General features: G+C 38.6%; 1 protein-coding gene across 2 annotated transcripts in view; it reads left to right on the top strand.

The window, feature by feature from the left end:
• PARD3B (par-3 family cell polarity regulator beta) overlaps window positions 1–22,508 on the top strand; it is a 1,240,289-nt gene that overhangs the window by 1,086,754 nt on the left and 131,027 nt on the right. For both annotated transcript variants that reach the window (XM_060194068.1, XM_060194070.1), the window contains one exon: window positions 14,860–14,995. In XM_060194068.1, coding sequence (XP_060050051.1) covers window positions 14,860–14,995 — 136 coding nt within the window. The remainder of the gene's footprint in view (window positions 1–14,859; window positions 14,996–22,508) is intronic.

Below are 22,508 nucleotides of genomic sequence, written 5' to 3'. Positions count from 1 at the left end.
GAGTGTATACATTACGATGTACAATGAGTCAAGTTCAAGCCCCTGGTCCCCTCCTCAGGGGTGAAATTTCATGAAAAATGAACAGTGATGCCGGTGTCTCTCCTGTCTGTCTCTCCCACCTATTTGTTTCACTGTCTCTCACTCACTATTTAAAAAAGAAATGACAGTGAAGAATGATGGAGGCATGCAGGTACCAATCCCCCATTGCATCCCTGGTGGCAAAAGAAAGAAGTAATAAATAATCTGAAAACATGCAAAGGGTTATTAGTAGACTTTTGTTAAAGCAGTCGATAACACAAGTTGAAAAGCAGCTTATTGCTTTCTATTCTATTCTGAAAAGAAAGCTCCCCTAGAAAAGATTGGTAGGAATCTGAACATCTTTGAAAAGCAACCGAAGCAATCCACAGGATATGATAATATAAGCTGTCTCTATCTTGTAAATCCCTGATGTCAGAAGGTCAGCATAAGGTTGCAGGGTTAGCTGAGCTCACTTTACATGCAGGCAAATGAGAGCTGTGGGACATTCTTAGAGTTTACACCATTTGGGACCTAAGTATATGTTAGCTTTTTATGTGACTCTTTGGAATTGAGAATCTGTTTGGAGAAGGTAATTATTTTAACCCTATTTAAAATTGCAGAAGAGCTCTGCATTTGTGCATGTAATTGTAAAAGAAGTGGAAGGAATTAGGCAAATATCAAAGCATGTTCTTAATAAATTCATGGATTTAATAATTTTAATCCTAATTATATAGGAATACTGCATATAAAATCTATGCTTATGAGATCACATGATATAAACACCCTGTGATAATTAGAGCTGTCCCCAAGTCACATATCTGTGATTCCTGCATCCCTCTGGGTATCTGGACACTTTACTGCATATTCCTTTCATGGATACTTGTCGTATGCTTTACATTGGCTTGTTCTAACCCTCCCCCTCCAAGAGAATTGGATGAGTCCTGTTAATTTCGCGGGCCTGCTTGGCCCCGCCCCAAGGGACCCTGGGAGAGGGTTCCGGAGTCCGAGAGTTCCTGAGTTCCCCAGTGACAGAGTTCCTGAGGTCCGGAGTTCGAGAGTGCGAGGGTGCGAGAGTTTCTGAGTTCGAGAGTAAGGGAGAGGGTTCCTGAGTTCCAGAGTAAAAGAAAGAGTGCTTGCGCCGCCGCAAAGAGACAGCAGAGTTCTGTTTGGTGATTAGTTTGTCTTAGTTTGTGAATCGTTGTTCCTGAATAAAGAAATACAGCTTCCCTGCCCAGCCGTTGTCTCCGCGTCTCTGTTCACCACCGTGAAGCTAGCCGGCCCGGCAAGAGCCTCCGAAATTTTAACAACAGATACTAAAGGACTAGATATCATGTATTTAGAAATTCATCTCCTAATATTTAGTGTTGAGCACCTAAACATAGTATTTAACTTTAGCTTCTTTCAGTTGAAAAGCGTTTTCTTTCGAAATCTGTGTCACTTGTATTGTTTTCCTGAACTCTTTCATGTGGGGGTGGGGGAGCTTTGTTATGTAAGTAAGAAATTACTGGTTAAGGACTGACCTTTGGTTACCATACAATACAACAGTCTAATTCACATAATCCTCTAAATTAACAATGCAACCACAATCTGGCGGCTAAATTATTTAGAAAAAAAAAAACATAGTAAATTTGACCTTATTTCTTTATTGTTTAAGAGGAGAAGTCTTAGATATCCAGCTGTTGGGAACCAGAGGCTTGATGGCATCCAATTATCCCTTGAGAGAAGGTAGACCTTCTAGGTTGTTTCCTCTTAGGAAGAGGGAATTTCGTGGAAGCCTAGGGAATTCCCAAGTTTTTATGGCCTATAGCTCACAAAGGCTTAGTTTTCCCAGAATTGACCTTGAAAATTTAATCCATATCTAAATGTCAGATATGTATTCCTAAAACTCAAGCTGTGTTTGATTTAAGCCTAGAAGATGATCATTTTATCCGGCAAGTCCTACAGTTCTTGGCAATAATTTCTTTGGGGTGTGTGTGTGTGTTGTATGTAATATCACTAATTTATTCAAGTAACATAAGTGACAAAATTTTCTCACTAGGTCATCTCATGTGTAGCTCAAGAACATAATGAGAAGTTACTTATTTACTTGTTTATTATCTTTATTGGATAGAGACAGTCAGAAATTGAGAGGTCAGGATGAGAGAGATGGGGGAGAGAAGGAGAGACACCTGCAGCCCTGCTTCACCACTTATGAAGCTTTTCCCCCACAGGCAGGGGCCAGGGCCTGAGCCCAGGTTCTTGCACACTGTAATGGTGAGTGCTCCACCACCCATCTCCCATAACGAGAATTTAAAAAGTATGCTTTTAGAAGATTTGTTCCATCTACCTTTTCACCAGCATGTTGGTAATTTTATTTTGCATCATAAAACTTCAAGGAAACTTGTAATGCTACATGCAGGTTTAGGTCTTGGGGTTAATTTCTCAAGCCAGTGTGTGAGATTAAAAAAAAAAAAAAGAAAAGTATAATCAGAACTTTGAAAATACTTTAAATTGAACCCTACCTGTAATGAAACTCACCAACCTTTTTTTTTCTATCACTACCTCAGGTGGCTATTCTTTTAGTTATATAAGTAAGAAATTACTGATTAAGTACTGACCTTTGGTTGCCATACAATACAATAGTATGGCACTGAGCACTGAGTCTGTGGTTTCATGTTGTACAGGTAACACTTGTTTGGACCCTGGGGTCATGTCTAGCATGATAAGGTTTACTTTTTGAGAGACGTTTAGGAACTGACACCAGTGGTATACCAATTCAGTTCATGTTCAAGAGCACATGCTTATTAGTTAAAATGGTCAATAGAAATACTATCAATAATTAAATTGATAACTTCTCCTGATCTTTACTTTTATTTAAGCACAAATATATGATGCATCAGTTCAGTGTGGTTGTGATGTACTATCACTGTACTTTAACTATGTCAGAATAGCATTATAATACAGAGCACGATTGCTTATCGTGGTTAATACAGTGGATCCAAACCTGTTTCTCTTTGCATCTATGTCTGTTTGTTTTGTAAAGATGTAGATAAAAAAAAAATTGAAAGGCCAATTTCACTGCCATCTGATGTAAACTTTTCAGCCATTTTCAAAATCTTTCATAGGAAACAAAAATTACCTTATCAAACACTTGATGCATTCCTTCTATGGCCCCTGAATGCTTTGTACTGTTAAGAAAATTGGCAGAATGTCTCAAGACAGTATGTAACGTATTCTTATACAAAACTTTGGTTGTATCCACTATTTTGAGTGAATGATTTAAAGTTCAAAACCACGTTATATCAGATGGAGAAAACATATTAAAATACTATTCAAAATATGAATAGCTCAAATGAACATTTTGTTACTAATGGCAAAACCAGCTTCTGAAATTTGAACATGGTCAGAAGGTCATTATACATTACCAAACTTATTCAATTATGTATCATAGGCATATAATGCTGCTGTAAATAATAGCTTGTGTCTTGTTGAATTGTGAATAACATTATCAGCATCACTCCTAGGTAATTTCTACTTTTGCCAGAAATGGAGAATATTTCGACTAGAAAGAGGCCTCTCATTGTTTCGAATGATAAAGAGCAAAGGTAGAATAATGATTTTATTACAAGAGGAGATGCATTGATCTGGGAAGATTCGTAGTCATAACAGTCCACCACATGGGAGAAAGTTGCCTTTCATACACCAGTGAGATTACTTAATGGTAGCTGTGGTTCATGGTATGAGTGGAGATGCTTACCATTATGCAAATCAAAAGTACCCAGGGATAAAGACTCTTATTTCCACTAAGGTTTTATTCATTGGAGTCAAGGTTTAGTACTAGGTGAAGGTTTTCAGGACAAATCTTCAAACTATAAGTGTCAGAGGATCAGTTGACTGAGCTAAAAATGGAAATACCAAGACAAGGATCTCAATGGAAGCAGATTCTGAAGGCAAGAAAGATGTTGGGAAAGACAAAAGGTCAGACTTGTGTCGGGAGCCATAATGACACTGCACATCACGCCCCTAAGATGGCGCCGGCCACGTGGTGGCTAAACCAGTAAACAACTTTGCAGAAGTTGGACGATCCAACTGAACAGACTGCGTGCTGTACACATGAACTGTTTTATGATTGGTAGAAGGCTGCATGATCTATGAATGCTGTATGCTTGCTTAATGCCCATTGGCTGACTATGTAACAGTGAAAGGTACTTAAGGTGGCCATAAGAAGGAAATAAAGGGAATTGAGGAAGAAGACTCTGGTGTCCGTGTCGTTGTTGCGGGCCGACAGCGACAACTTGGGCTGTCATGGCAAAGTCAGTAGGCTAGGTAAACCAAGTCACATTGTCAGACTGCTGATTCTAGGTCAAAATGCCAAAAGCAGCAAGGATGGTTTCTGAAAAGACCATGTTCATTGAGGATGACAGTCAAAGATAATACATTATTGTGCTTGTGAGTTTATTCCTTCTTATGACCCAACTCCCCATTTTGGCCTTGCTGGCTGGGTCTATTTTTCAGTTTCCCCACAGGATCCTGATATAAAGAATAGTTTTGTGGAACCTTTAGAAATTTATACAAGTACATACTGTGCAAAGTAATGCATTAGCATAAAACAGATTTTTTCTCAGTTTCCGCCACCAATTTTTGGTGACATTAGTCTCTGAATATATCTAAAATTGTTTCACCAACTAATTAGAAGTTAGAGATAACTGACAAAAGGAGTCCTAGAAAAGTAGGACTTTAGATATGAAAAAAAAAGTTTATTCTATTAGTAATAGTATTCACCTTTTGTCTAAGTTTATTGTTAGTACAAAATTTTATATGCAGTCATAGTTCGGCAGAGGTTCTTAATTTAAAGTAGCTGTTATGATTAGCACAATAAATTAAAACTGGTACAAACTAAACATCTTTAGGATTAAAGGCATGTTCTTATTATTTTGGGAAGCCTTTTACAAAAAGTAATTGAATATTTACCACCATAAGGAGTAATGGTAAGTTTGGGAGGAAATTAAAAAGAAAAGCCCCCAAATATACTTCATAGGCCCCAACATGTCAAATTAACTGGGAGGACTCTGATCTGTTAATATATCTTTGAAAAAAATAAATATCCTTCAGAAGAAGTCAGAAGCATAATTTCTAGAGCTGTTTCAAACTAAAATATCTATATCATTATATATCAATATATAGATATAGAGGAAATATATATCATTAGACTCCATAAAAAGCTATTATTTGTTTTTAAAAATGTCCCTTAGCTTGTATGTCTGTACACACACACACACACACACATACACACACATACACACACACACACATGCACGCACACACACAACATAAGTATATATTTCTCCTGAAATGTTAAATCTATAGAATATTAGTATGAGTACAGCTTCAAAATGCTTTTAAGGTAATGATTCTGAGTACATTTATAAGTATCTCTCAAAATTTTCACTTGACAGAAATCTTTATCAGCAAAAAAAGTAGCAGTGGTGTCCATGACTATCTTCACTTAATTTTTTTTATTTAAGGAAGGAGACATTAACAAAACCATAGAATAAGAGGGGCACAGTTACACACAATTCCAATAACCCAATCTCCATATCCCATCCCCTCCCCTGATGGCCTTCCCATTCTCTATCTCTCTGGGAGTAAGTATCCAGAGTCGTTGTGGGTTGCAGAGGGTGGAAGGTCTGGCTTCTGTAATTGCTTCCCTGCTGAACATGGGCGTTGACTGGTCGATCCATACTCCCAGTCTGCCTCTCTCTTTCCCTAGTAGGGTGGGGCTCTAAGGAAGCAGAGCTCCAGTACTGGGGTAGTCTGTCTAGGGAAGTCTGGTTAGCATCTTGCTGGCATCTGGAACCTAGTGGCTGAAAAGAGAGTTAATATACAAAGCCAAACAAATTGTTGAACAATCATGGACCTAAAGACTGGAATAGTGCAGATGAAGTGTCGGGGGGTATTCCCTGCATGCTCTTGTGTACTTCTACTTTCAGGTATATATTTTTCCCCTAGTTTATGGTCACGTGTGAACCTATGCTCTGTCTCAGGGCACCTGGACTATATCTAGGTTTGGGGACTTTATTGGGGAGTGGACCACCTGGAATGGAATTAGAGAATACTATGAAAGGAAAGGTCTCACCCAAGTGATGAAGGTGAAGGGTTGTCATTCCATACCTGAAGTCTCTGGTCACAGTCTGACGTGAAGCATGCTGGGGTGGCACTCGTTGCGTTGATTAGGTCGCTATCCACGGATGCAATATTATTTGATTTGAATTGAGAGCAGCATGCAGAAAAGTGGGCCCCACCCTAAGGTTCCAGGACTGGGGGAAATATAGGCTCTATAGTGGAAATGTAGGTTCCTGTTGTCTTAGGGTTCAAGAAGACAATGGATAATTATTGTTATCATCACATTATTTGGTGATAGGGTTAACTTTGAAAAGTCCCTTTGTTAGGGTTTGGGGTATAATACCCAGCATCTTGTATATAGCTATGCTACTGGTTGCTTCTGTTCTCCCTGGTCTAGGCTTTTGGGAGAGACAACATATCAAAGACAGCCTATGTATTAAAAATACTCAGTCTGTGTTTTAAGAAGTTCTAGATATATGATCAATTTTTTCCCTCTCATATTAATTAAGTAGTGGTTTATATGTTTACACTTTAATAGGATTGTACATAAACACCACTCCCACCACCAAAAGACTGTGCCCCATCCCCACCAACCACCCCCACCACCACCCCGCCACTCCGGGAAGCCCAATGGCCACCCTCCCCTTCACCATAGTGTTTTTACATTGGTGCTCTGCTCTCGATTTAATCAGATCCTGCTTTTAGTTTCCCTTTCTGTTCTTCTTTCTCAACTTCTGTTGATGAGTGGGGACATCCCATACTCATCTTTATCTTTCTGACTTAGCTGACTTAACATAATTCCTTCTAGCTCTGTCCAAGATGGCTCAGATAAGGTGGGCTCATTGTTCTTAATAGCTGCATAGTATTCCATTGTGTATATGTACCACAGCTTTCTCAGCCAGTCATCTGCTGTTGGGCACCTGGGTTGCTTCCAGGTTTTAGCTATTATGAATTGGTCTGTGTGCCTATTTTTGTTCCAGTACCAGGCTGTTTTGATGATGATGGCATTATAATATAGTTTGAGATCTGGGAGTGTGATGCTTTCACTTCTGTTTCTTTACCTCAAGGTGGTTTTGTCGATTCTAGGTGTTTTCTGGTTCCAGATAAATGAATGTAGTTTTTGTTCTATTCTCTTAAAGAATCTTGGTGGAACTTTGATGGGTATCACATCAAATTTGTATATGGCTCTGTGGAGAATATTCATTTTTATTATATTAATTCTTCCAATCCATGAGCATGGGATGTCTTTCCATTTATTGGTATCAGTTTCTATTTCCTTGAAGAGTGACTCATAGTTTTCAGTATACAAGTCTTTCACTTCTTTGGTCAGCTTTATTCCTAGGTATTTGATTGATTTTGTTGCAGCAGGGAATGGTAGTAATTTCTGGATGTCTTCTTCTTCAGTTTTAGTATTTGCATAGAGAAATGCCACTGATTTTTGTACACTGATTTTGTAGCCTGATACCTTGCTATATTGCCTAATAACTTCCAGTAGTTTTCTACTAGGTTCTTTAGGATTTTTTATGTATATTATCATGTCACATGCAAATAGTGAGAGTTTGACTTCTTCCCTTCCAATCTGTATTCCTTTGATTTCTTTCTCTTGTCTGATTGCTATGGCAAGAACTTCCAATACTATATTGAAGAGTAATGGTGATAGTGGACAGCCCTGTCTAGTCCCTGATCTGAGGGGAAATGCTTTCAACTTCTGTCCATTGAGTATGTTGTTGGCTGTAGGTTTGCTATATATGGATTCCACTACCTTGAGGAATTTCCCGTCTATTCTCATTTTGTAGAGTTTTGAGCAAGAATGGGTGTTGGATTTTGTCAAAGGCTTTCTCTGCATCTATTGAGATAATCATGTGGTTTTTGGCTTTTCTTTTATTGATGTGGTGAATGACATTGATTGACTTACAGATCTTGAACCAGCCTTGCATTCCTGGGATGAATCCCACTTGGTCGTGATGAACAATCTTTTTGATATGCTGTTGTATTTGGTTGGCCAAGATCTTGTTTAATATTTTGCATCTATGTTCATCAGAGATATTGGTCTGTAGTTTTCCTTTTTTGTTGTGTCTCTATCTGCATTCATTTAATTTTTTTTGTTCTTCCACAGAGTCAACTTAATTTAGAATTTAAAATGAGATTAGTAAAACATAGTTCATGTAAACACTTAATGTTATTTTATTTATTTTATCAACAGAGTGGATTTCAGAGATTCTCTGGTTCTTTTAGGAATGTATTCCCACTTTTCAAGGAAATATGTCCTACTTTCTAAGGCAGATCTTGGCTGCTAAGTTTAAAAGTATAAAAAATGTCAAGTCTTGAAACACAAATTAGACAAAATATTTCTTTGAATGGAAGGGAAATGGAGAAAAGGAATTACCTCTTGATTTTCTTCATTCTACATGTTTCAAGAAGCTAACACTCCTTTGATTAAACATTTAAAATGCCACCATTAGTAAGTATAGAATGATTACCACCACATTCATATAATTAAGCTTTTATAGCAAACATCAAATTGACATTTTATAACTTCATAAAAATTTAAAGATTCTATCCAACACCAAAGTTGAAAACATCCCCCATGCTACTGATTGTTATTGTCATGGATTATTTTAATTTCAGTATTTTTTCAGTGAGTTTGTAGCAATCATATCTAGGTAAGAATTTCTGTTAAAGTTTATTTAAAAAAGGTAGTTTGGGTGGGGGAGTCAGATGCTGGTGTACTGGGTTAAGTGCACCTAGTAAAAAGTGCAAGGACTCAGCTTTAGGCCCCTGGTTCCCACCTGCAGGGGGAAAGCTTCATGAGTGGTGAAGCAGTGTTGCAGGTGTCTCTCTGTCTCCCCTTCTGTCACTCTTTCCCCTCTCAGTTTCTGGCTGTGTCTATCCAATAAGTAATTAAACATAAGAAAATAAATAAATATTTTTAAAAGGTAGGTTTTGTTTGTTTTCTTTTGTTTGTTTTGTGCCAGGGAGAGAACCCAGGGACTAATACACACAAGCATACATTTTCCCACTAAGCTTCATCCTCAATTTCCTAAAGAATTTTTTTTTTAATTGATGGTGCTTTGTAGAACACCCCCCCACCCAGGTTTCCTTCCACCCTCCTTCCTTCCCAGAGTCCTTTGTTTTGGTGTAGTACACCTGTGTCCAGTCCATGTTTCACTTAGTACTCTCTTCCCAGTCCCTATTTATTAAGTTCCACTAATAAGTGAGATCATTTAGTATTCATTCTTCTCTTTTTGGCTTATCTCAAAGCTTGAAGAATATTTCTTAGCCATCACCAAATCTGGACCCCAGGCTGAGGCAGATACTTTCAAAGGAGGGTCAGACCCTCTACTCACCAAACACAAACACTCCTTCAAAATAAAGAGCTGCTTGAGGCTATCTCAGAAAGACACTAGAACAGAGACAGCTCCTTGGAAATGACTGCAATCGAATACAGTTTCATCCTCCTTAGCACCCTATGTATTCCCATATGTGCTCACTTAGACATAACACACAAAGTCACCACAGATTAATTCACAAGGCCAACAACCGTTTACTGACAGTGGCCAACACCCTGCCATTTAGTCTGTGGTAAATTTTACCAGAAGCAGCACTGGCTGACTCCCAGTCCTGGTCTTTGATACACAGTTCTTTCTCTTTCATGTGGGATCTTTGCCACATGTTGATTCTCTTTAGCACCTCATTCTATTTTATACAAGTTCCCCACATAAACCTTTTAGAGATGTAACATTAATTACCCAGAAAGATCAGTCTGCAACTGCTCCAACATCATTCTTTAATGCTTGCTGATTTCATGGCATATATTTTGATTACTTTTGCTACTTCTATTTCTATTTTTTATTGCAAAGATCTGTGCAAATAAAAGAATATCAAATGGTATGGCTGTAAATGTGCTCTGCTCAATTCTTTTTGACTTGAAAATGCTGCTACCCAAATGCCTGCTGCATTTTTATGCCTTTCTCAAAAGGCGACATGATCCAGTGGAAATTAACACTAGCCAAGGAGTCTTCTGACACACCCTTCACCAGAGGTACTGCCTCACTTCTCTGAGCCTCAGTGTACCCCTCTGGGAGATGTCACTACTAGATGACATTCTTCCAGATTTGACCAAGGAGTAAATGAGGTGAGGTACATAAGGCATGATATTATAGGTGCTTAATAAGTATTAAGTCTACAGCTGTAATGGGAAGAAACTATGGCATGCTCAAATAAGCGCTCATTTTAATATGTACTTCAGTTGAGGTAATTATGAACTGGAAGAAAAAGATTGGATTCCAAAGAAGCAGATAGAGCTTTGCTGTGATGTTTATTGCATATGTGAATATATTATTATAGGTGGCTAGGAAGAAAATAACATGATGTTGAACTCCATTAGAACTTTAAACTCTGTCCAGCTCTACAGTGTTTTAAGCAAAATCTGTTTAACTAAATATTTGCCTTTAATGTAGTAGGAAATATAACTTATAAGAAACCGCTACCATACAGATCAATTTTCCTCTATTTCTTAATGTAACATAAAAGTTGAACTGATGGGAGTTTCGGAGTGGCAGTCATAGCCTAAATACAAACCCAGTTGTGATACAGACTTCTCTTCATAAGTTTGGTTAATCTTTATCCCAGGAACACATAATAAAGCTTCATTGTCTGTCTCTTTCATTTCATTGGTTTCTTTTTTTACTAAGCAGGGGTCTTGCACAAACTTGATTTTATAGCTTCTGTACTGAGTTTTTCATTCAGAGAGGGAGAAAAAACACAGAATAGAACTGCCCCCAGTACCATGGTAGACTCATGTGATTTCTGAAGCTCAAATCTAGACACACACCCTTCCCAGTGAGCTCTCTCTCCAACCCAGTTTTCTTTTTAAAAATGGATTTTATGTTGACTTCTTGTAACTATAAAATTCCAGGCTTGTAACTTTGCACCTCTTATGAATAAAAGCTTTACTAAACCCACTACCAAAGTTCTACTGTATTCTCACCGAGATCCCTCTACCTCTACCTCCCCTTCCCTCCCTTTTCCTTTCTATAACCAGCATAGTTTTCATCAGATGTTCGGGTTACTTTTGTTGGATATCACCAGTCTGTTTAGAAAGTCTACTTGTGAAGTTAGCAAATTGGAAATGGGGTTACTGATAATCCTAACTAATTGCATGAGGTTGGGAGAGTGAGTTGATGTCACTTCTAAAGTGATCAGGCAAAAGCTTTCTTAGAATCTGAACTGGGGGCCTTGACTAGGAGCACATGTCACTATGTGCAAGGACCCAGGTTCACAGCCTAGCCCCCACTTGAAAGGGGGAAGCTTCACAAGTGGTGAAGCAGAGCTGCAAATGTCTTTATCTCTTCCTCCTCTATTTCACCCTTCCCATTCAATTTCTCTTTGTCCTATCAGATAAAAAGGGTGTGTGTGTGGGGTGGGGGGGTGTGTGCAGTTGATTCATCTTATAGGCATCAAGTCCCCTGAAGGTAATTTAAAAAGAATAATCTGTACTGATAAATCCAACAAAGCGAGGAGGAAAAGCAATTCTTCAAAAGGGAAGTTCTCAAGGCTAGTTTTTCACTTCTATTTCGGTCCAAAAAGTTGCTCAGGCCCTAATCTCTAAGACATAAACATAATGAAGAAGACAGGCTGGTAATAGGCATGGTGGGAACATATTTTTTGCTCTGATAGACCTTGATCATCATCTGTTAACCATGACCTTCAAAGTTTTCAAATCCACGGAAGAGAACACTAAGTTCTGTCTTCTACGATTTCTTGGAAATTTTGAGATATTTACCAACCTGCTACACAGGATTTATAAATAAAATCAACTCAGATGCCAGGTGCTTTAGGTCAGTGTTGATTTTCTGAAGTTCTATGTTAAAAAGATTCTAAGAGTCACTTTAAGTACAAATATTATATTTAATTAGTGGTGTCTGATCTTGGCATAAAGTGATATAGCTAAAAGTTTGTATCCATATGTTTGCTGTATAAACTATACATTTTAACTCTCTGTCTCCTGCTGCTACTTTGTCAAGGATGTTTAGGTTTCTCTTTTAATGCATCTTCAACACAAAATAGAATCAATTAACTAACTTCTTCAATTATAATAGTTGTGTTTACCCTTTTTATTGATTTGATGAGAAACCCATGTGTATTATCTGCAGGAAAAAAAGTCAAAATCAGAATTTGTTGCTTCAGATTTATTACATAAAATTCCTACTTGGGGAGTAAATGGATACGGTTATTTTTTTTTTAAAAGCTGGAGAATAAAACAAAATATAATGTCTAGATGTAGTATAACCTATCGTAATAGGTTTGTAAAGTGGCTCATAACTTTTTAAAAATATTCACACAAGGGCAAAAGTGATACCATGTTTTACATTGAGATGGTTCATGGTTTTCTGGATTTCTTTCCTGTTTTCTCTCTAAGGCCAGATTTCTTCTCTGGGTAAATAGGCATGTTCCTGTCAGCTAAAGGAAATTTTCTGAATCATAAGCAGCTAATTTTGTAGCCCTGCCCCATCCTCTGTTTGAGAACTGAAATCTGATCAAACCCATATTTAAAAAATTATGTATTTCTAGGCATATGGAAGAATAGTTTACAGTCTGATTATGATTTTTTTCCTTCCACATATCTAGGTAAATTATGGAGGGTTTTTTTTTTTAACAGTGCCTTATCAGTTTCTTTTTTACTTTATTACTGGTGACTTCATTCTGCTTGAATTCAGTGCTTCAGTTTCTTTTGCGTAAGCTAATAGATTATGCATGCGATGTTTTGGAGCATTGATTGAACTCATCTGGTGAGTTTGGGCATGGCCCATACATTCACATAATCAGCAGAAGCCCATGCATTGGATACAGACACTAACTATAGTCAGCTCTTAGTACTAAGAGCAAGAGCAGCTATTTGAACTGTCAAAAGTTGTGGGGGGAAGGGGAGAAATTTCCTGCTTTTCTTGATTTTCCATGGTTCAAAACAAAGTACTATGCCTTCTGCTTTATTCTCATTGTCTGCACTAAATGTTCAGAGAAACTTTATCTTTCTAAAAAGCATGTTAAAAAATATTTTGTGGTCATTCAAAGCTGCCCCAATATCGACCCATGTTCCTCAGGTGTAGCATAGAGTATGTTGTTTCAGCCTCCCTTCAGAGAATGGAACATTCTTTACCATTGTTGATCCAAGTTGAGGGCAAGGTCCTATGGGCCCCACAAAGGGGTCTATTTTGTTGTTCCTGATAGAGATGACCGGTTACAATGGAAAGAGGGATTTATTTGAGGTCTAGGCCCATCATGTCTGTTTGGGAATCTCAGGACTCCCCCGTCTAAGGCCCTAGCTGATGGGGTGGCCTGATAGTGACTAAAGAGTCATCATTAAAGTAAGCCAGTCTCTTGCCCTTGTTCAGCTTTTGCAGTCCTTCCTTTGATAAGGTTAGCTTTGGAGTGAGTGAGAGAACTGTAATAGGAAATAGGTGAGGAGGGTTTCTAAGTCTAATTAGATACTATTTCATTAGGAACTTTATGCTGACTCATTGCAGACTATTGTGTACTTTTGCTTTCAGGTATATAGTTTGCCCTCATTTGTGGATACATGTGAACATATGCTCTATCTCACGGGACCTGGTCTATATCTAGGTCTTGGGACTTTGTTAGGCAGTGAACCACCTGGAATGGAATTAGAGAATCCTATGAAAGGAAAGGTCTCATTGGAGTAATGAGGGTGAAGGGTTGGCATTCCATGCCTGATGTCTCTGGATACAGCCTGAAGAGAAACATGCTGAGGTGGTACTCGTTGCATTGATTAGGTTGGCATAAGTGGATGCAGTATTATTTGGTATGAATTGAGAGAAGCATGCAAGAAAGTGAGCTCCACGCTAGAGGTTCCAGGACTGGGGCAAATATAGGCTCTATAGAAGAAGTGGGAGATTCCTGCTGTCTTAGGGTTAAGAAGACAATAGATAGTCATTGCTATAATCACATTATTTGGCAGTGGTTAACTTTGAAAAATCCCTTTGTAAAGATTTTCTGTATCATACACAACATCACCATAATTATGTCATTTGATATTATTTGTATATAGATGACTTTTTGTTTGAGGTTGTTCTCACTTCAACAGAACCAGAACAGGGAGCATGAGGAAGAGAGAGGAGAAGCTTGCACAAGCCACCAAGATGGCATGTCCTACTGTCACCACCTTTTATTTGTCTTTTTATGTTTTGGCATGACTTCTAGCCATTTATCTTTCCCTTTGCCCCAGATGTGACCATATAGTGACATAGATCTCACCCCCTCCCAAATGTATGAATATCACTAAAATGAACTTGGAGATCTGCCAACACTGTGTCACAGCCAATCCTGAGGATAAATTATTGACTCTCAACTAGACCCGGCTTATTGGAGAAAACAAGATGCCCACATTAAAATGTAACCAAGCCCTGTGGGTATGACCATAAGAAAAATTGCTGGTTCTCTTAGTTGTTCCAAATGGAGATGCCAAAGTTCCAAATTTATTAGTTAATCTCGAGTCAAATATTTTTACCCTTAGTGGTAATTATAGCCACATGAGGATTGTTTTCTGAGCTTTGGTCAGTTTTTGTTTTGCTTCTACTGATCCTACAGTGTCCCAAATGCATTTGAATTATATTATGGAATTATTATTAATGTAGATGTCAGCTCTTTTAATAAGGAGAACAAAAGATGAGTTTCCAGAGTGCTGTATACCATGTGACTACATTTGTTTTTGACCTGTAGTGGCCGACCTCTGAGTGGAAGCACTGATCGAATCCAGAAGTTGAGGAAGGAGTATTATCAGGCTCGGAGGGAAGGTTTCACTTTATATGAGGAAGATGAAGGAAGAACAAGGCCATCTGAATATGAGCTTCACTGGGTAAGTCTGTGCTTGACTCAAAACACTAGATTCACCTTTACTGTGATATTTTAGAACAGAAGAGCATGGCCTAAAATGGTCTATATTACAAATTTATGTTTTAATCCCTTGGGTCTTATAAATATAAATAATACCCAAGCTGTAACCATCTTTTCCTGCAGAAGTTCTTTTAAAAAATGTTTTATGAATTATTTAATAATGATTAACAAGATTGTAAGATAACAGGGGCATAATTCCATGCAGTTCCCACCACCAGAGTTATGTGTCCCATCCTCTCCATTGCTTCATCCCTCTGGGAGAATGGACTAAAATTCTTTTTTATTTATGTTTGTTTATTTATTCCCTTTTGTTGCCCTTGTTGTTTTACTGTTATGGTTATTATTGTTGTTATTGATGTCATTGTTGTTGGATAGTTCAGAGAGAGATGGAGAGAGGAGGGGAAGACAGAGAGGGGGAGAGAAAGATAGACACCTGCAGAGCTGCTTCACCGCTTGTGAAGCAACTCCCCTGCAGGTGGAGAGCCCGGGGCTCAAACTGGGATCTTTATGTTGGTCCTTGCGCTTTGCACCACCTGCATTTTACCCCCTGCGCTACCACCCGACTTCCTGAACTAAAATTCTTTATGGGGGTGCAGAAGGTGGAAGGTCTGGCTTCTGTAATTGCTTCTCCACTGGACATGGACATTGACAGGTTGATCTGTACCCTCAGCCTGTTTCTGTCTTCCCCTAGTAGGGTAGAGCTCTGGAGAGGTGATGAGGTCATTTGCCCAGGGAAGTCAGGATGGAATCCTAGAAGCATCTGCCACTTGGTGACTGAACAAAAGTTCCTTGATTGTTTGTTTTTGCCCCCAGGGTTATTGCTGGGGTTCCATCTGAACTACGAATCTGCTGCTCCTAGTAGCCATTTTTTCTTCCTTTTTTTTTTTTTTATTGGATGGAATAGAGAGAAATTGAGAGGGGAGGGGGAGATAGAGAGGAGGAGAGATAGACACTTGCAGACCTGCTGCACTACTGAAGTTGGGGAGCCAGGGGCTCAAAACCCAGATCCCTGTCCAGCTCCTTGTGCTTAGTACTTTGTGCATTTAACCAGAAACTTAGTACTTTGTGCACTTAAGCCACTGCCCAGCCCCCTGAAGAGTTCTTTATATAAATCAAACAACCCCCCTGTAAAGTATTTGGTTTTAATTGCTCTCAAATGTATCCCCTTTTGGATTGCTGGGATGGAGTAAGTGCTGTTTTTTTAGTGGAGTAGCATCTTTGTCATCATCTACTGATCTAATCCTGGCCCTCTACTTCTTGGGTCTTAAGACAGTCTGAACGGGGAGTCCAGCGGTAGCGCAGCTGGTTAAGCACACGTGGTGCAAAGTGCAAAGACCAGCACTAGAATCGCGGTTCGAGCCCCCAGCTCCCCCACCTGCAGGGGAGTCGCTTCACAAGCGGTGAAGCAGTTCTGTAGTTGTCTATGTTTCTTTCCCCCTTTCTATCTTCCCCTCCTCTCTCCATTTCTCTCTATCCTATCCAACAACGATGACATCAATAACAACAACAATAACTACAACAATAAAGCAACAAGGGCAACAACAACAACAAAAAAGACATCTGAACAAGCATTACCTAACACCATGCCATGTAAACCATCTCTTCTTTATAAAGGAAAATTCAAGAATCTTCAGAAATACCAACTGTTTGTGTGTTGCTTTGCATCTGAGCAGGTCACATGCTGTAGGTTCTGCCACTAAGATCCTTTAAAGATGAACTTGAGCTAAGCAAAATTTTGTACTACAAGGTTCTCTCTTGGCAAATCCTTCAATGTTTACAAATTGGAAATATAACCTCTAAAGAAATGTTCTCTAAAGTTTTTCAGGATAGCATGATTTAGTTTGTGTTTTTTTTTCAATAAAACAAAATACCTTGAAAATACACTCAACTCTTAAGCATCCACAAAAGTACCCCCAAGTCGGTACTCACAGTTGAATTTAAAAAAATATTTGAAATGGTTTTTGGCACTGAGTTGGTGTTCATTGAATGTTAGCTCTTGTTACTTTATGTTACTGAAGTGGAGCAGTATGTATGTCCTAGGAATATCTTTCTATGATTTGGTCCTCACTCTCTTTGATGAAGCTTTTAATGCTGTGTGTGTGTGTGTGTGTGTGTGTGTGTGTGTGTGTGTGTGTGTGTGTGTGTGTGTGTGTGTGTATGAACCACATAAGGGATCTTTGGTGACCACAAAAGAAACCAGACATCTAGATATATAGAGATATTTCATTTATATATATATATATGTATATGTTGCTTTTCACTGATATATACCTGAACCATGCATATGCTGTAAGGTAACATGATTTCAATTAAATAGTATTTTTTTTTCCAGAGACCAACTCTTTAGAAAAACAATTTGACTGGGGCTGGGCATTGATGCACCTAGTTGAGCACATGTTACAGTGTGCAAGGACCTGGGTCCTCACCTGCAGGAAGAAAGCTTTGTGAGTGGTGAAGCAGGGCTGCAGGTATCTCTCTGTCTCTCTCCTTCTCTGTCTGCCCCTTCCCTCTCAATTTCTGGCCATCTCTATACAATAAATAAATAAATAAAGATAGTTTTTAAAAAAGAAAGAAAAACAATTCGACTAAAGAAAAACTTCCATTGCTGATTTTCACACTCCTTTTTATGATGATACAGCCTGGGTGGGGAGAGTAAGTAGAATGTAGTGACTGGACTGATTTTGGGTGGCATGGCATCTTGTGAGTAACACCCACACTTTCACAGTGGTATCCCTACTGTCAGGTTCAGTATTTACTTCTGTTATACAGAGTAACTCCACCCTTGGCCTAATGGATTGATTGTTCATTATGTGACTGAGGTTAAATTGTTCATTATGTGACTGTGAGAAATGGATAGTACAGATTGGTGATCCCCCAAACTAAAGGGTTTAACCTTTCCCAGAGATAGATATTCTGTGACCTTTTTTGGTTGTGTTACAAAACAGAGTTAGTTATAAACTTTGTTTAAATTACGCTTACCGAGTGGCAAACTTGGTGTTATAAACTCTATGTGCTAGATTCTCAGTAACAGATTTCACAGAATAATGATTTATATTAAAAATTCACTTCATTCTAAACTAAGTAAAGATCTACTACATCAACTCTGATGAGGAACTCTGTCCATAAGACTTCTCCCTCAATCAATCAAGAGATGAAATAAAATAAAGCTGTTTTCACTATAAACAAATGGAATGCCGTGCCAAATAAAATGAAAAGTCCATTTTGAGGAGGCAGACAGTGGCATACCAGGTTAAGCACACACATTACAGTGCACAAAGACCTGGGTTCAAGCCTCTCAGTTCTCACTTGTAGGAGGAAGCTTCATGAGCAGTGAAATAGTATTGAAGTTCTCTCTCTCTCTCTCTCTCTCTCTCACTTTCCCTCTCTCTGTCTCTACCTTTCTTTTTTATCTTTAGTGTCTTTATTATTATTTATTTTTTTGCCTCCAGGGTTATCTCTGGGGTTTGGTGCCTACACTACAAATCCACTGCTTCTGGAGGCCAGTTTCCCATTTTGTTGCCCTTGTTGTTATTGTTATTGCTGTTGTTGGATAGGACAGAGAGAAATCATGAGAGGAGGGGAAGACAGAGAGGAGGGAGAGAAAGATAGACACCTGCAGACCTGCTTCACCGCTTGTGAAGCGACTCCTCTACAGGTGGGGAGCCAGGGGCTGGAACCAAGATCTTTATGCCAGTCCTTGTGCTTGGTGCTATGTGCACTTCACCCACTGCACAACCACCCGACTTCTTCTCTCTACCTTTCTGTCTTCCCCTTCCCTCTCAATTTATCCATTGAAAATAAATTAAGTAAATAAATAAAAAAATTAAATGTTCTTTTCAAAACTACTAGGAATTGTTTTTAAAAGATTTTTTATTATTTACTGGATAAAGACAGACAGAAATTGAGAATAGAGCGGAAGTTAGAGAAGGAGAGAGAAAGAGAGAGACCAACTTCACTACTTCTTCACTACTTGTGAAGCTTTACCCCTGCATGTCAGGACCAGGGGCTTCAACTCGGTCCTTGCTCACTATAATGTGTGTACTTTGCCTGGCATGCCACTGCCTGGCCCCACCACTGTGACTTCTTATGGGCCATTTAAGATAAGTCGTTTTAGATCAGGAAATCCTGGTTATTTTGACTTTATTTTATATGATCATCATAGATCAGACTGAAAAAAAAATGAACAGGCTTTAACTTTAAGGAGAAATAAAGTCTCTTTTGACCTTCCCCAGACCTGAAGTAGATAACATTCTATACACTTGGATTTTTTTTTTTCTATCCAAAATAGTGATTCTATTTTTATTCCAAGTAAATGTGTAACTAGATGAACAACCTAGTGAAAAGAAGAATCTCTATTTTAATTTCTGTTTCCCATGCCTGAATGTATTTGACTTTGCCAAAAGTGACTGATTTTTGCATTTCCCACACAGTTAGAGACCAGGGCTTCCCAAAGGGACACTTGGGAAATGCACTGTCATGAAAGGCCAGTGCTCTTTGTAATTGCCTGAGATACTCAAAACTCAGGATTAGAATCTCAGCATCTTCCCCACTTGCCTCCCCAAGCCAAGGAAAAACACTAGCCTCTTGTCTAGTGTAGACAAGAGAAGTTACGCTGTTGCTGCGCTATTTGGAGAGATCTAGGAAAGCAAGTTTAGAAAGTTAACATTTCATTCCTGTCAGGATGCCAGGCCCAACAAGGCAGCTTTTTTGAAACTGTGGTTCCTAGAACTGTCTGGTATTCAGCATCACTGAGGATACTTGTTAAAAGCTGATTAACAGTCTGTGAAAGGAAGAGGTGGGGCTCAAGAGCCACCGACCCAGGGCTTCACCTGGTGGACTTCAACATTGGCGACCCACAGTTCTAAAAACAGGGCGTTGATTTCAGTGGTTTCGGTAAACACACAAAAAATAGTTCAACTCCTCTAACAAAAATCATTACAGAAGCCAGCATCATCAAAACTTTTTTTTTTGAATGAGGAACACACACACACACACACACACACACACACACTCAAACTCAGTATTTCAGATGGTGAAGCCTAGCAAATAATTCCTAGAGACACACTCCACTGGGGGCACTTCTCAGCTCCTGAGAAGGAAATTAGAAAGTTAAGTTTACCAAATAACTACTATTAAGATTGACCAAAAAGAATGAAAGTACACACACTATTTATTTACATACATAATTAATTACTTATTTTACCAGATCCCGATTCAAGTTTATAATGGCCCTAGGAATTGAACCTGGAGGTTTTTTAATGTAGCCATAATGCTATCTCCCCCCACACACACACACACAGACACCCTCAAAAATATTTTTATCTTTTAAAAAAATTTCCTTACTTTATTTCATGAGAGAGAGAGAGCAGATTACCACTCTGACATGTGAGATGTCAGGAATCACACTCAAGGCCTCTGCCACTGAACCATATCCTTTACTGCAAAAATCTTTAAAGTCAAAGTAATGAATACAGTCACTGGAAAAATTAGTGGAGGTTTGTGAATAGTTTTAAGACTATTTCATCATTAGATCCGATATTCTTTTTCCAACCCTCAAGAGTTTCCCGAACTTGCAGGGTCTACTTGCTGGCGCTTTACCCGTCAGTGACCTAAACAGAACTGAAATATAGCAACAGTGCTCAAATTCTCACTTGCTTTTATGTTTCTCTTCTTTCCCTTTTCTTTGCTCAGTGGCTACTATTCGATTCTAGCAAATATTTTCCAGTGTTCATATTAGTCAAGCCAGGGGCTGGTAACAAAATCATACTATTGTCTCCTGAAATCGATATAATGTTGTATAGTGCCCATGACACTTCAATAAAAATAAGTTAGAGAACATAAGTTTCTCTACTTGGAGAGCCTCAGTCTACCCAGAAATACAGGCATTTTAAATCAAAACACAAGAGGAAAGACTACAGATGAGGAATGCCGTGGTGTAGGGAAGTACTACATTTCTAAATGAGATCAGGAGGAATGGATTCTCTGAGGCAGGATTCATCCTGAGGGGATCTGAAGTAGCTACAGAGAACAGTTGGGAGTTGCCTCAGCTGATACATTTTGTTCTTTCTCCTTTCAAATGTGGTGTGTTTTTCCTTATTTTTTTCTCTTTCTTTTTTTTTCTCCCCCCAAAGGAGCTCCTGATTTTATTCACTTCATTTGTGTTAAAATAAATGAATACACACAGATTGCAAGGTTTGTAAATATGGATATGAAACCTTAAAAATCTTTTCAACCAGTCTGTTTTGTAGTTGTTTTCCCATCTAGCTTTAGAAAAAAAAAAAGCTGTAAAGAACAAGTTGAGAGAATTTCAATGGCTGCAAATGAAACTTCCTGGCGAGCTTTTATAGGCCCAATTAAATAAGCAAGATATGTTCACTGTGAGGTGTTAATATTCACCAGAAGAAATCATAATACCTGTTATCAGTTGCTACCTTATTTTCTATAAAACTTGTTAAGATTGTCACAGTCCTCTGACAACAGGCTGCTTTGGCTTTTTCTCCTCCTCCTCCTCCTCCTCCTCCTCCTCCTCCTCTTCTTCTTCTTCTTCTTCTTTTCAGATAAAGATTATGTCCTTATTTAACAACGGCATGAATATCCTGTGAGCAGTTTTGGAAATGGGATGGCTCTAGAGTTGTCTGAAAATAGTCATACCTTTATTATTGTTATTATTTATGTTATTATTATTATCCTTTTTTTCTTCATGACTTGTGTAGGTTATATCATACCCTTTCCTTGTTACTTCCCCCACTATCCTCTGCAGCCTGCTTCTCCCACTCCCCTCCCCACACACACTTTCAATGTTTGACTAAATTAGAAGATTTGCCTATAAAAAAGGGTTTGTCAACACACAAAAGGAAATGAGTTACACTGATGCCTTCTATTATAAAAGACATGGTACTATTTCTTTCTGCCAAAGGGATTGGTTCAGGTGGATGATGGTTGGGAAAGTAAATGAAAACATTCTGAAAGATGTGTGCACCCTATTATGAACATGGTCCATAAACTAACTTGAGGGAATGTGCTTGACAGTTCTCTGGACACTAATGCAAGGCACATCTGCTGAAGGCTGTAGTCAGAGGGAAGGGAGCAAGCAATGTTGAGATCATACTACTTAAGAAAGGGATTTAAGATGGAATGTGTAATAGCCACACAAGTATAAGAATTAGCAGAAGGTTAGTTTCTAAACACAAGGGATACAAGAAATGAGCTCCTGCTGTCCAACAGTTCTGTGCCTGAATCAAATTTGTCTCGATTTTCCTTCTCCAAAGACATCTGATAAGAACTAGGACAATGAAAACAATTTTGGATTTACCGGTAACTTTTTAAGTAGCAGAGAACAGAAACCTCATTCACAATGGCCTAAATCATACAGGAGAATTTTCTGGCTTATATACTTTTAAAACCTAAAGATAGGGCAGACTTCAGGCAAAACTGAATTCAGCTTCTCCAAGCAGAATATTCGGAGTCTCTTTCTT

Source organism: Erinaceus europaeus, chromosome 7 (genome assembly GCF_950295315.1).
Source record: "Erinaceus europaeus chromosome 7, mEriEur2.1, whole genome shotgun sequence".
Taxonomy (NCBI): Eukaryota; Metazoa; Chordata; class Mammalia; order Eulipotyphla; family Erinaceidae; genus Erinaceus; species Erinaceus europaeus.
The sequence above is the reverse complement of the archived record's forward strand: the minus strand, read 5'-3'. Positions and strand labels throughout refer to the sequence as shown.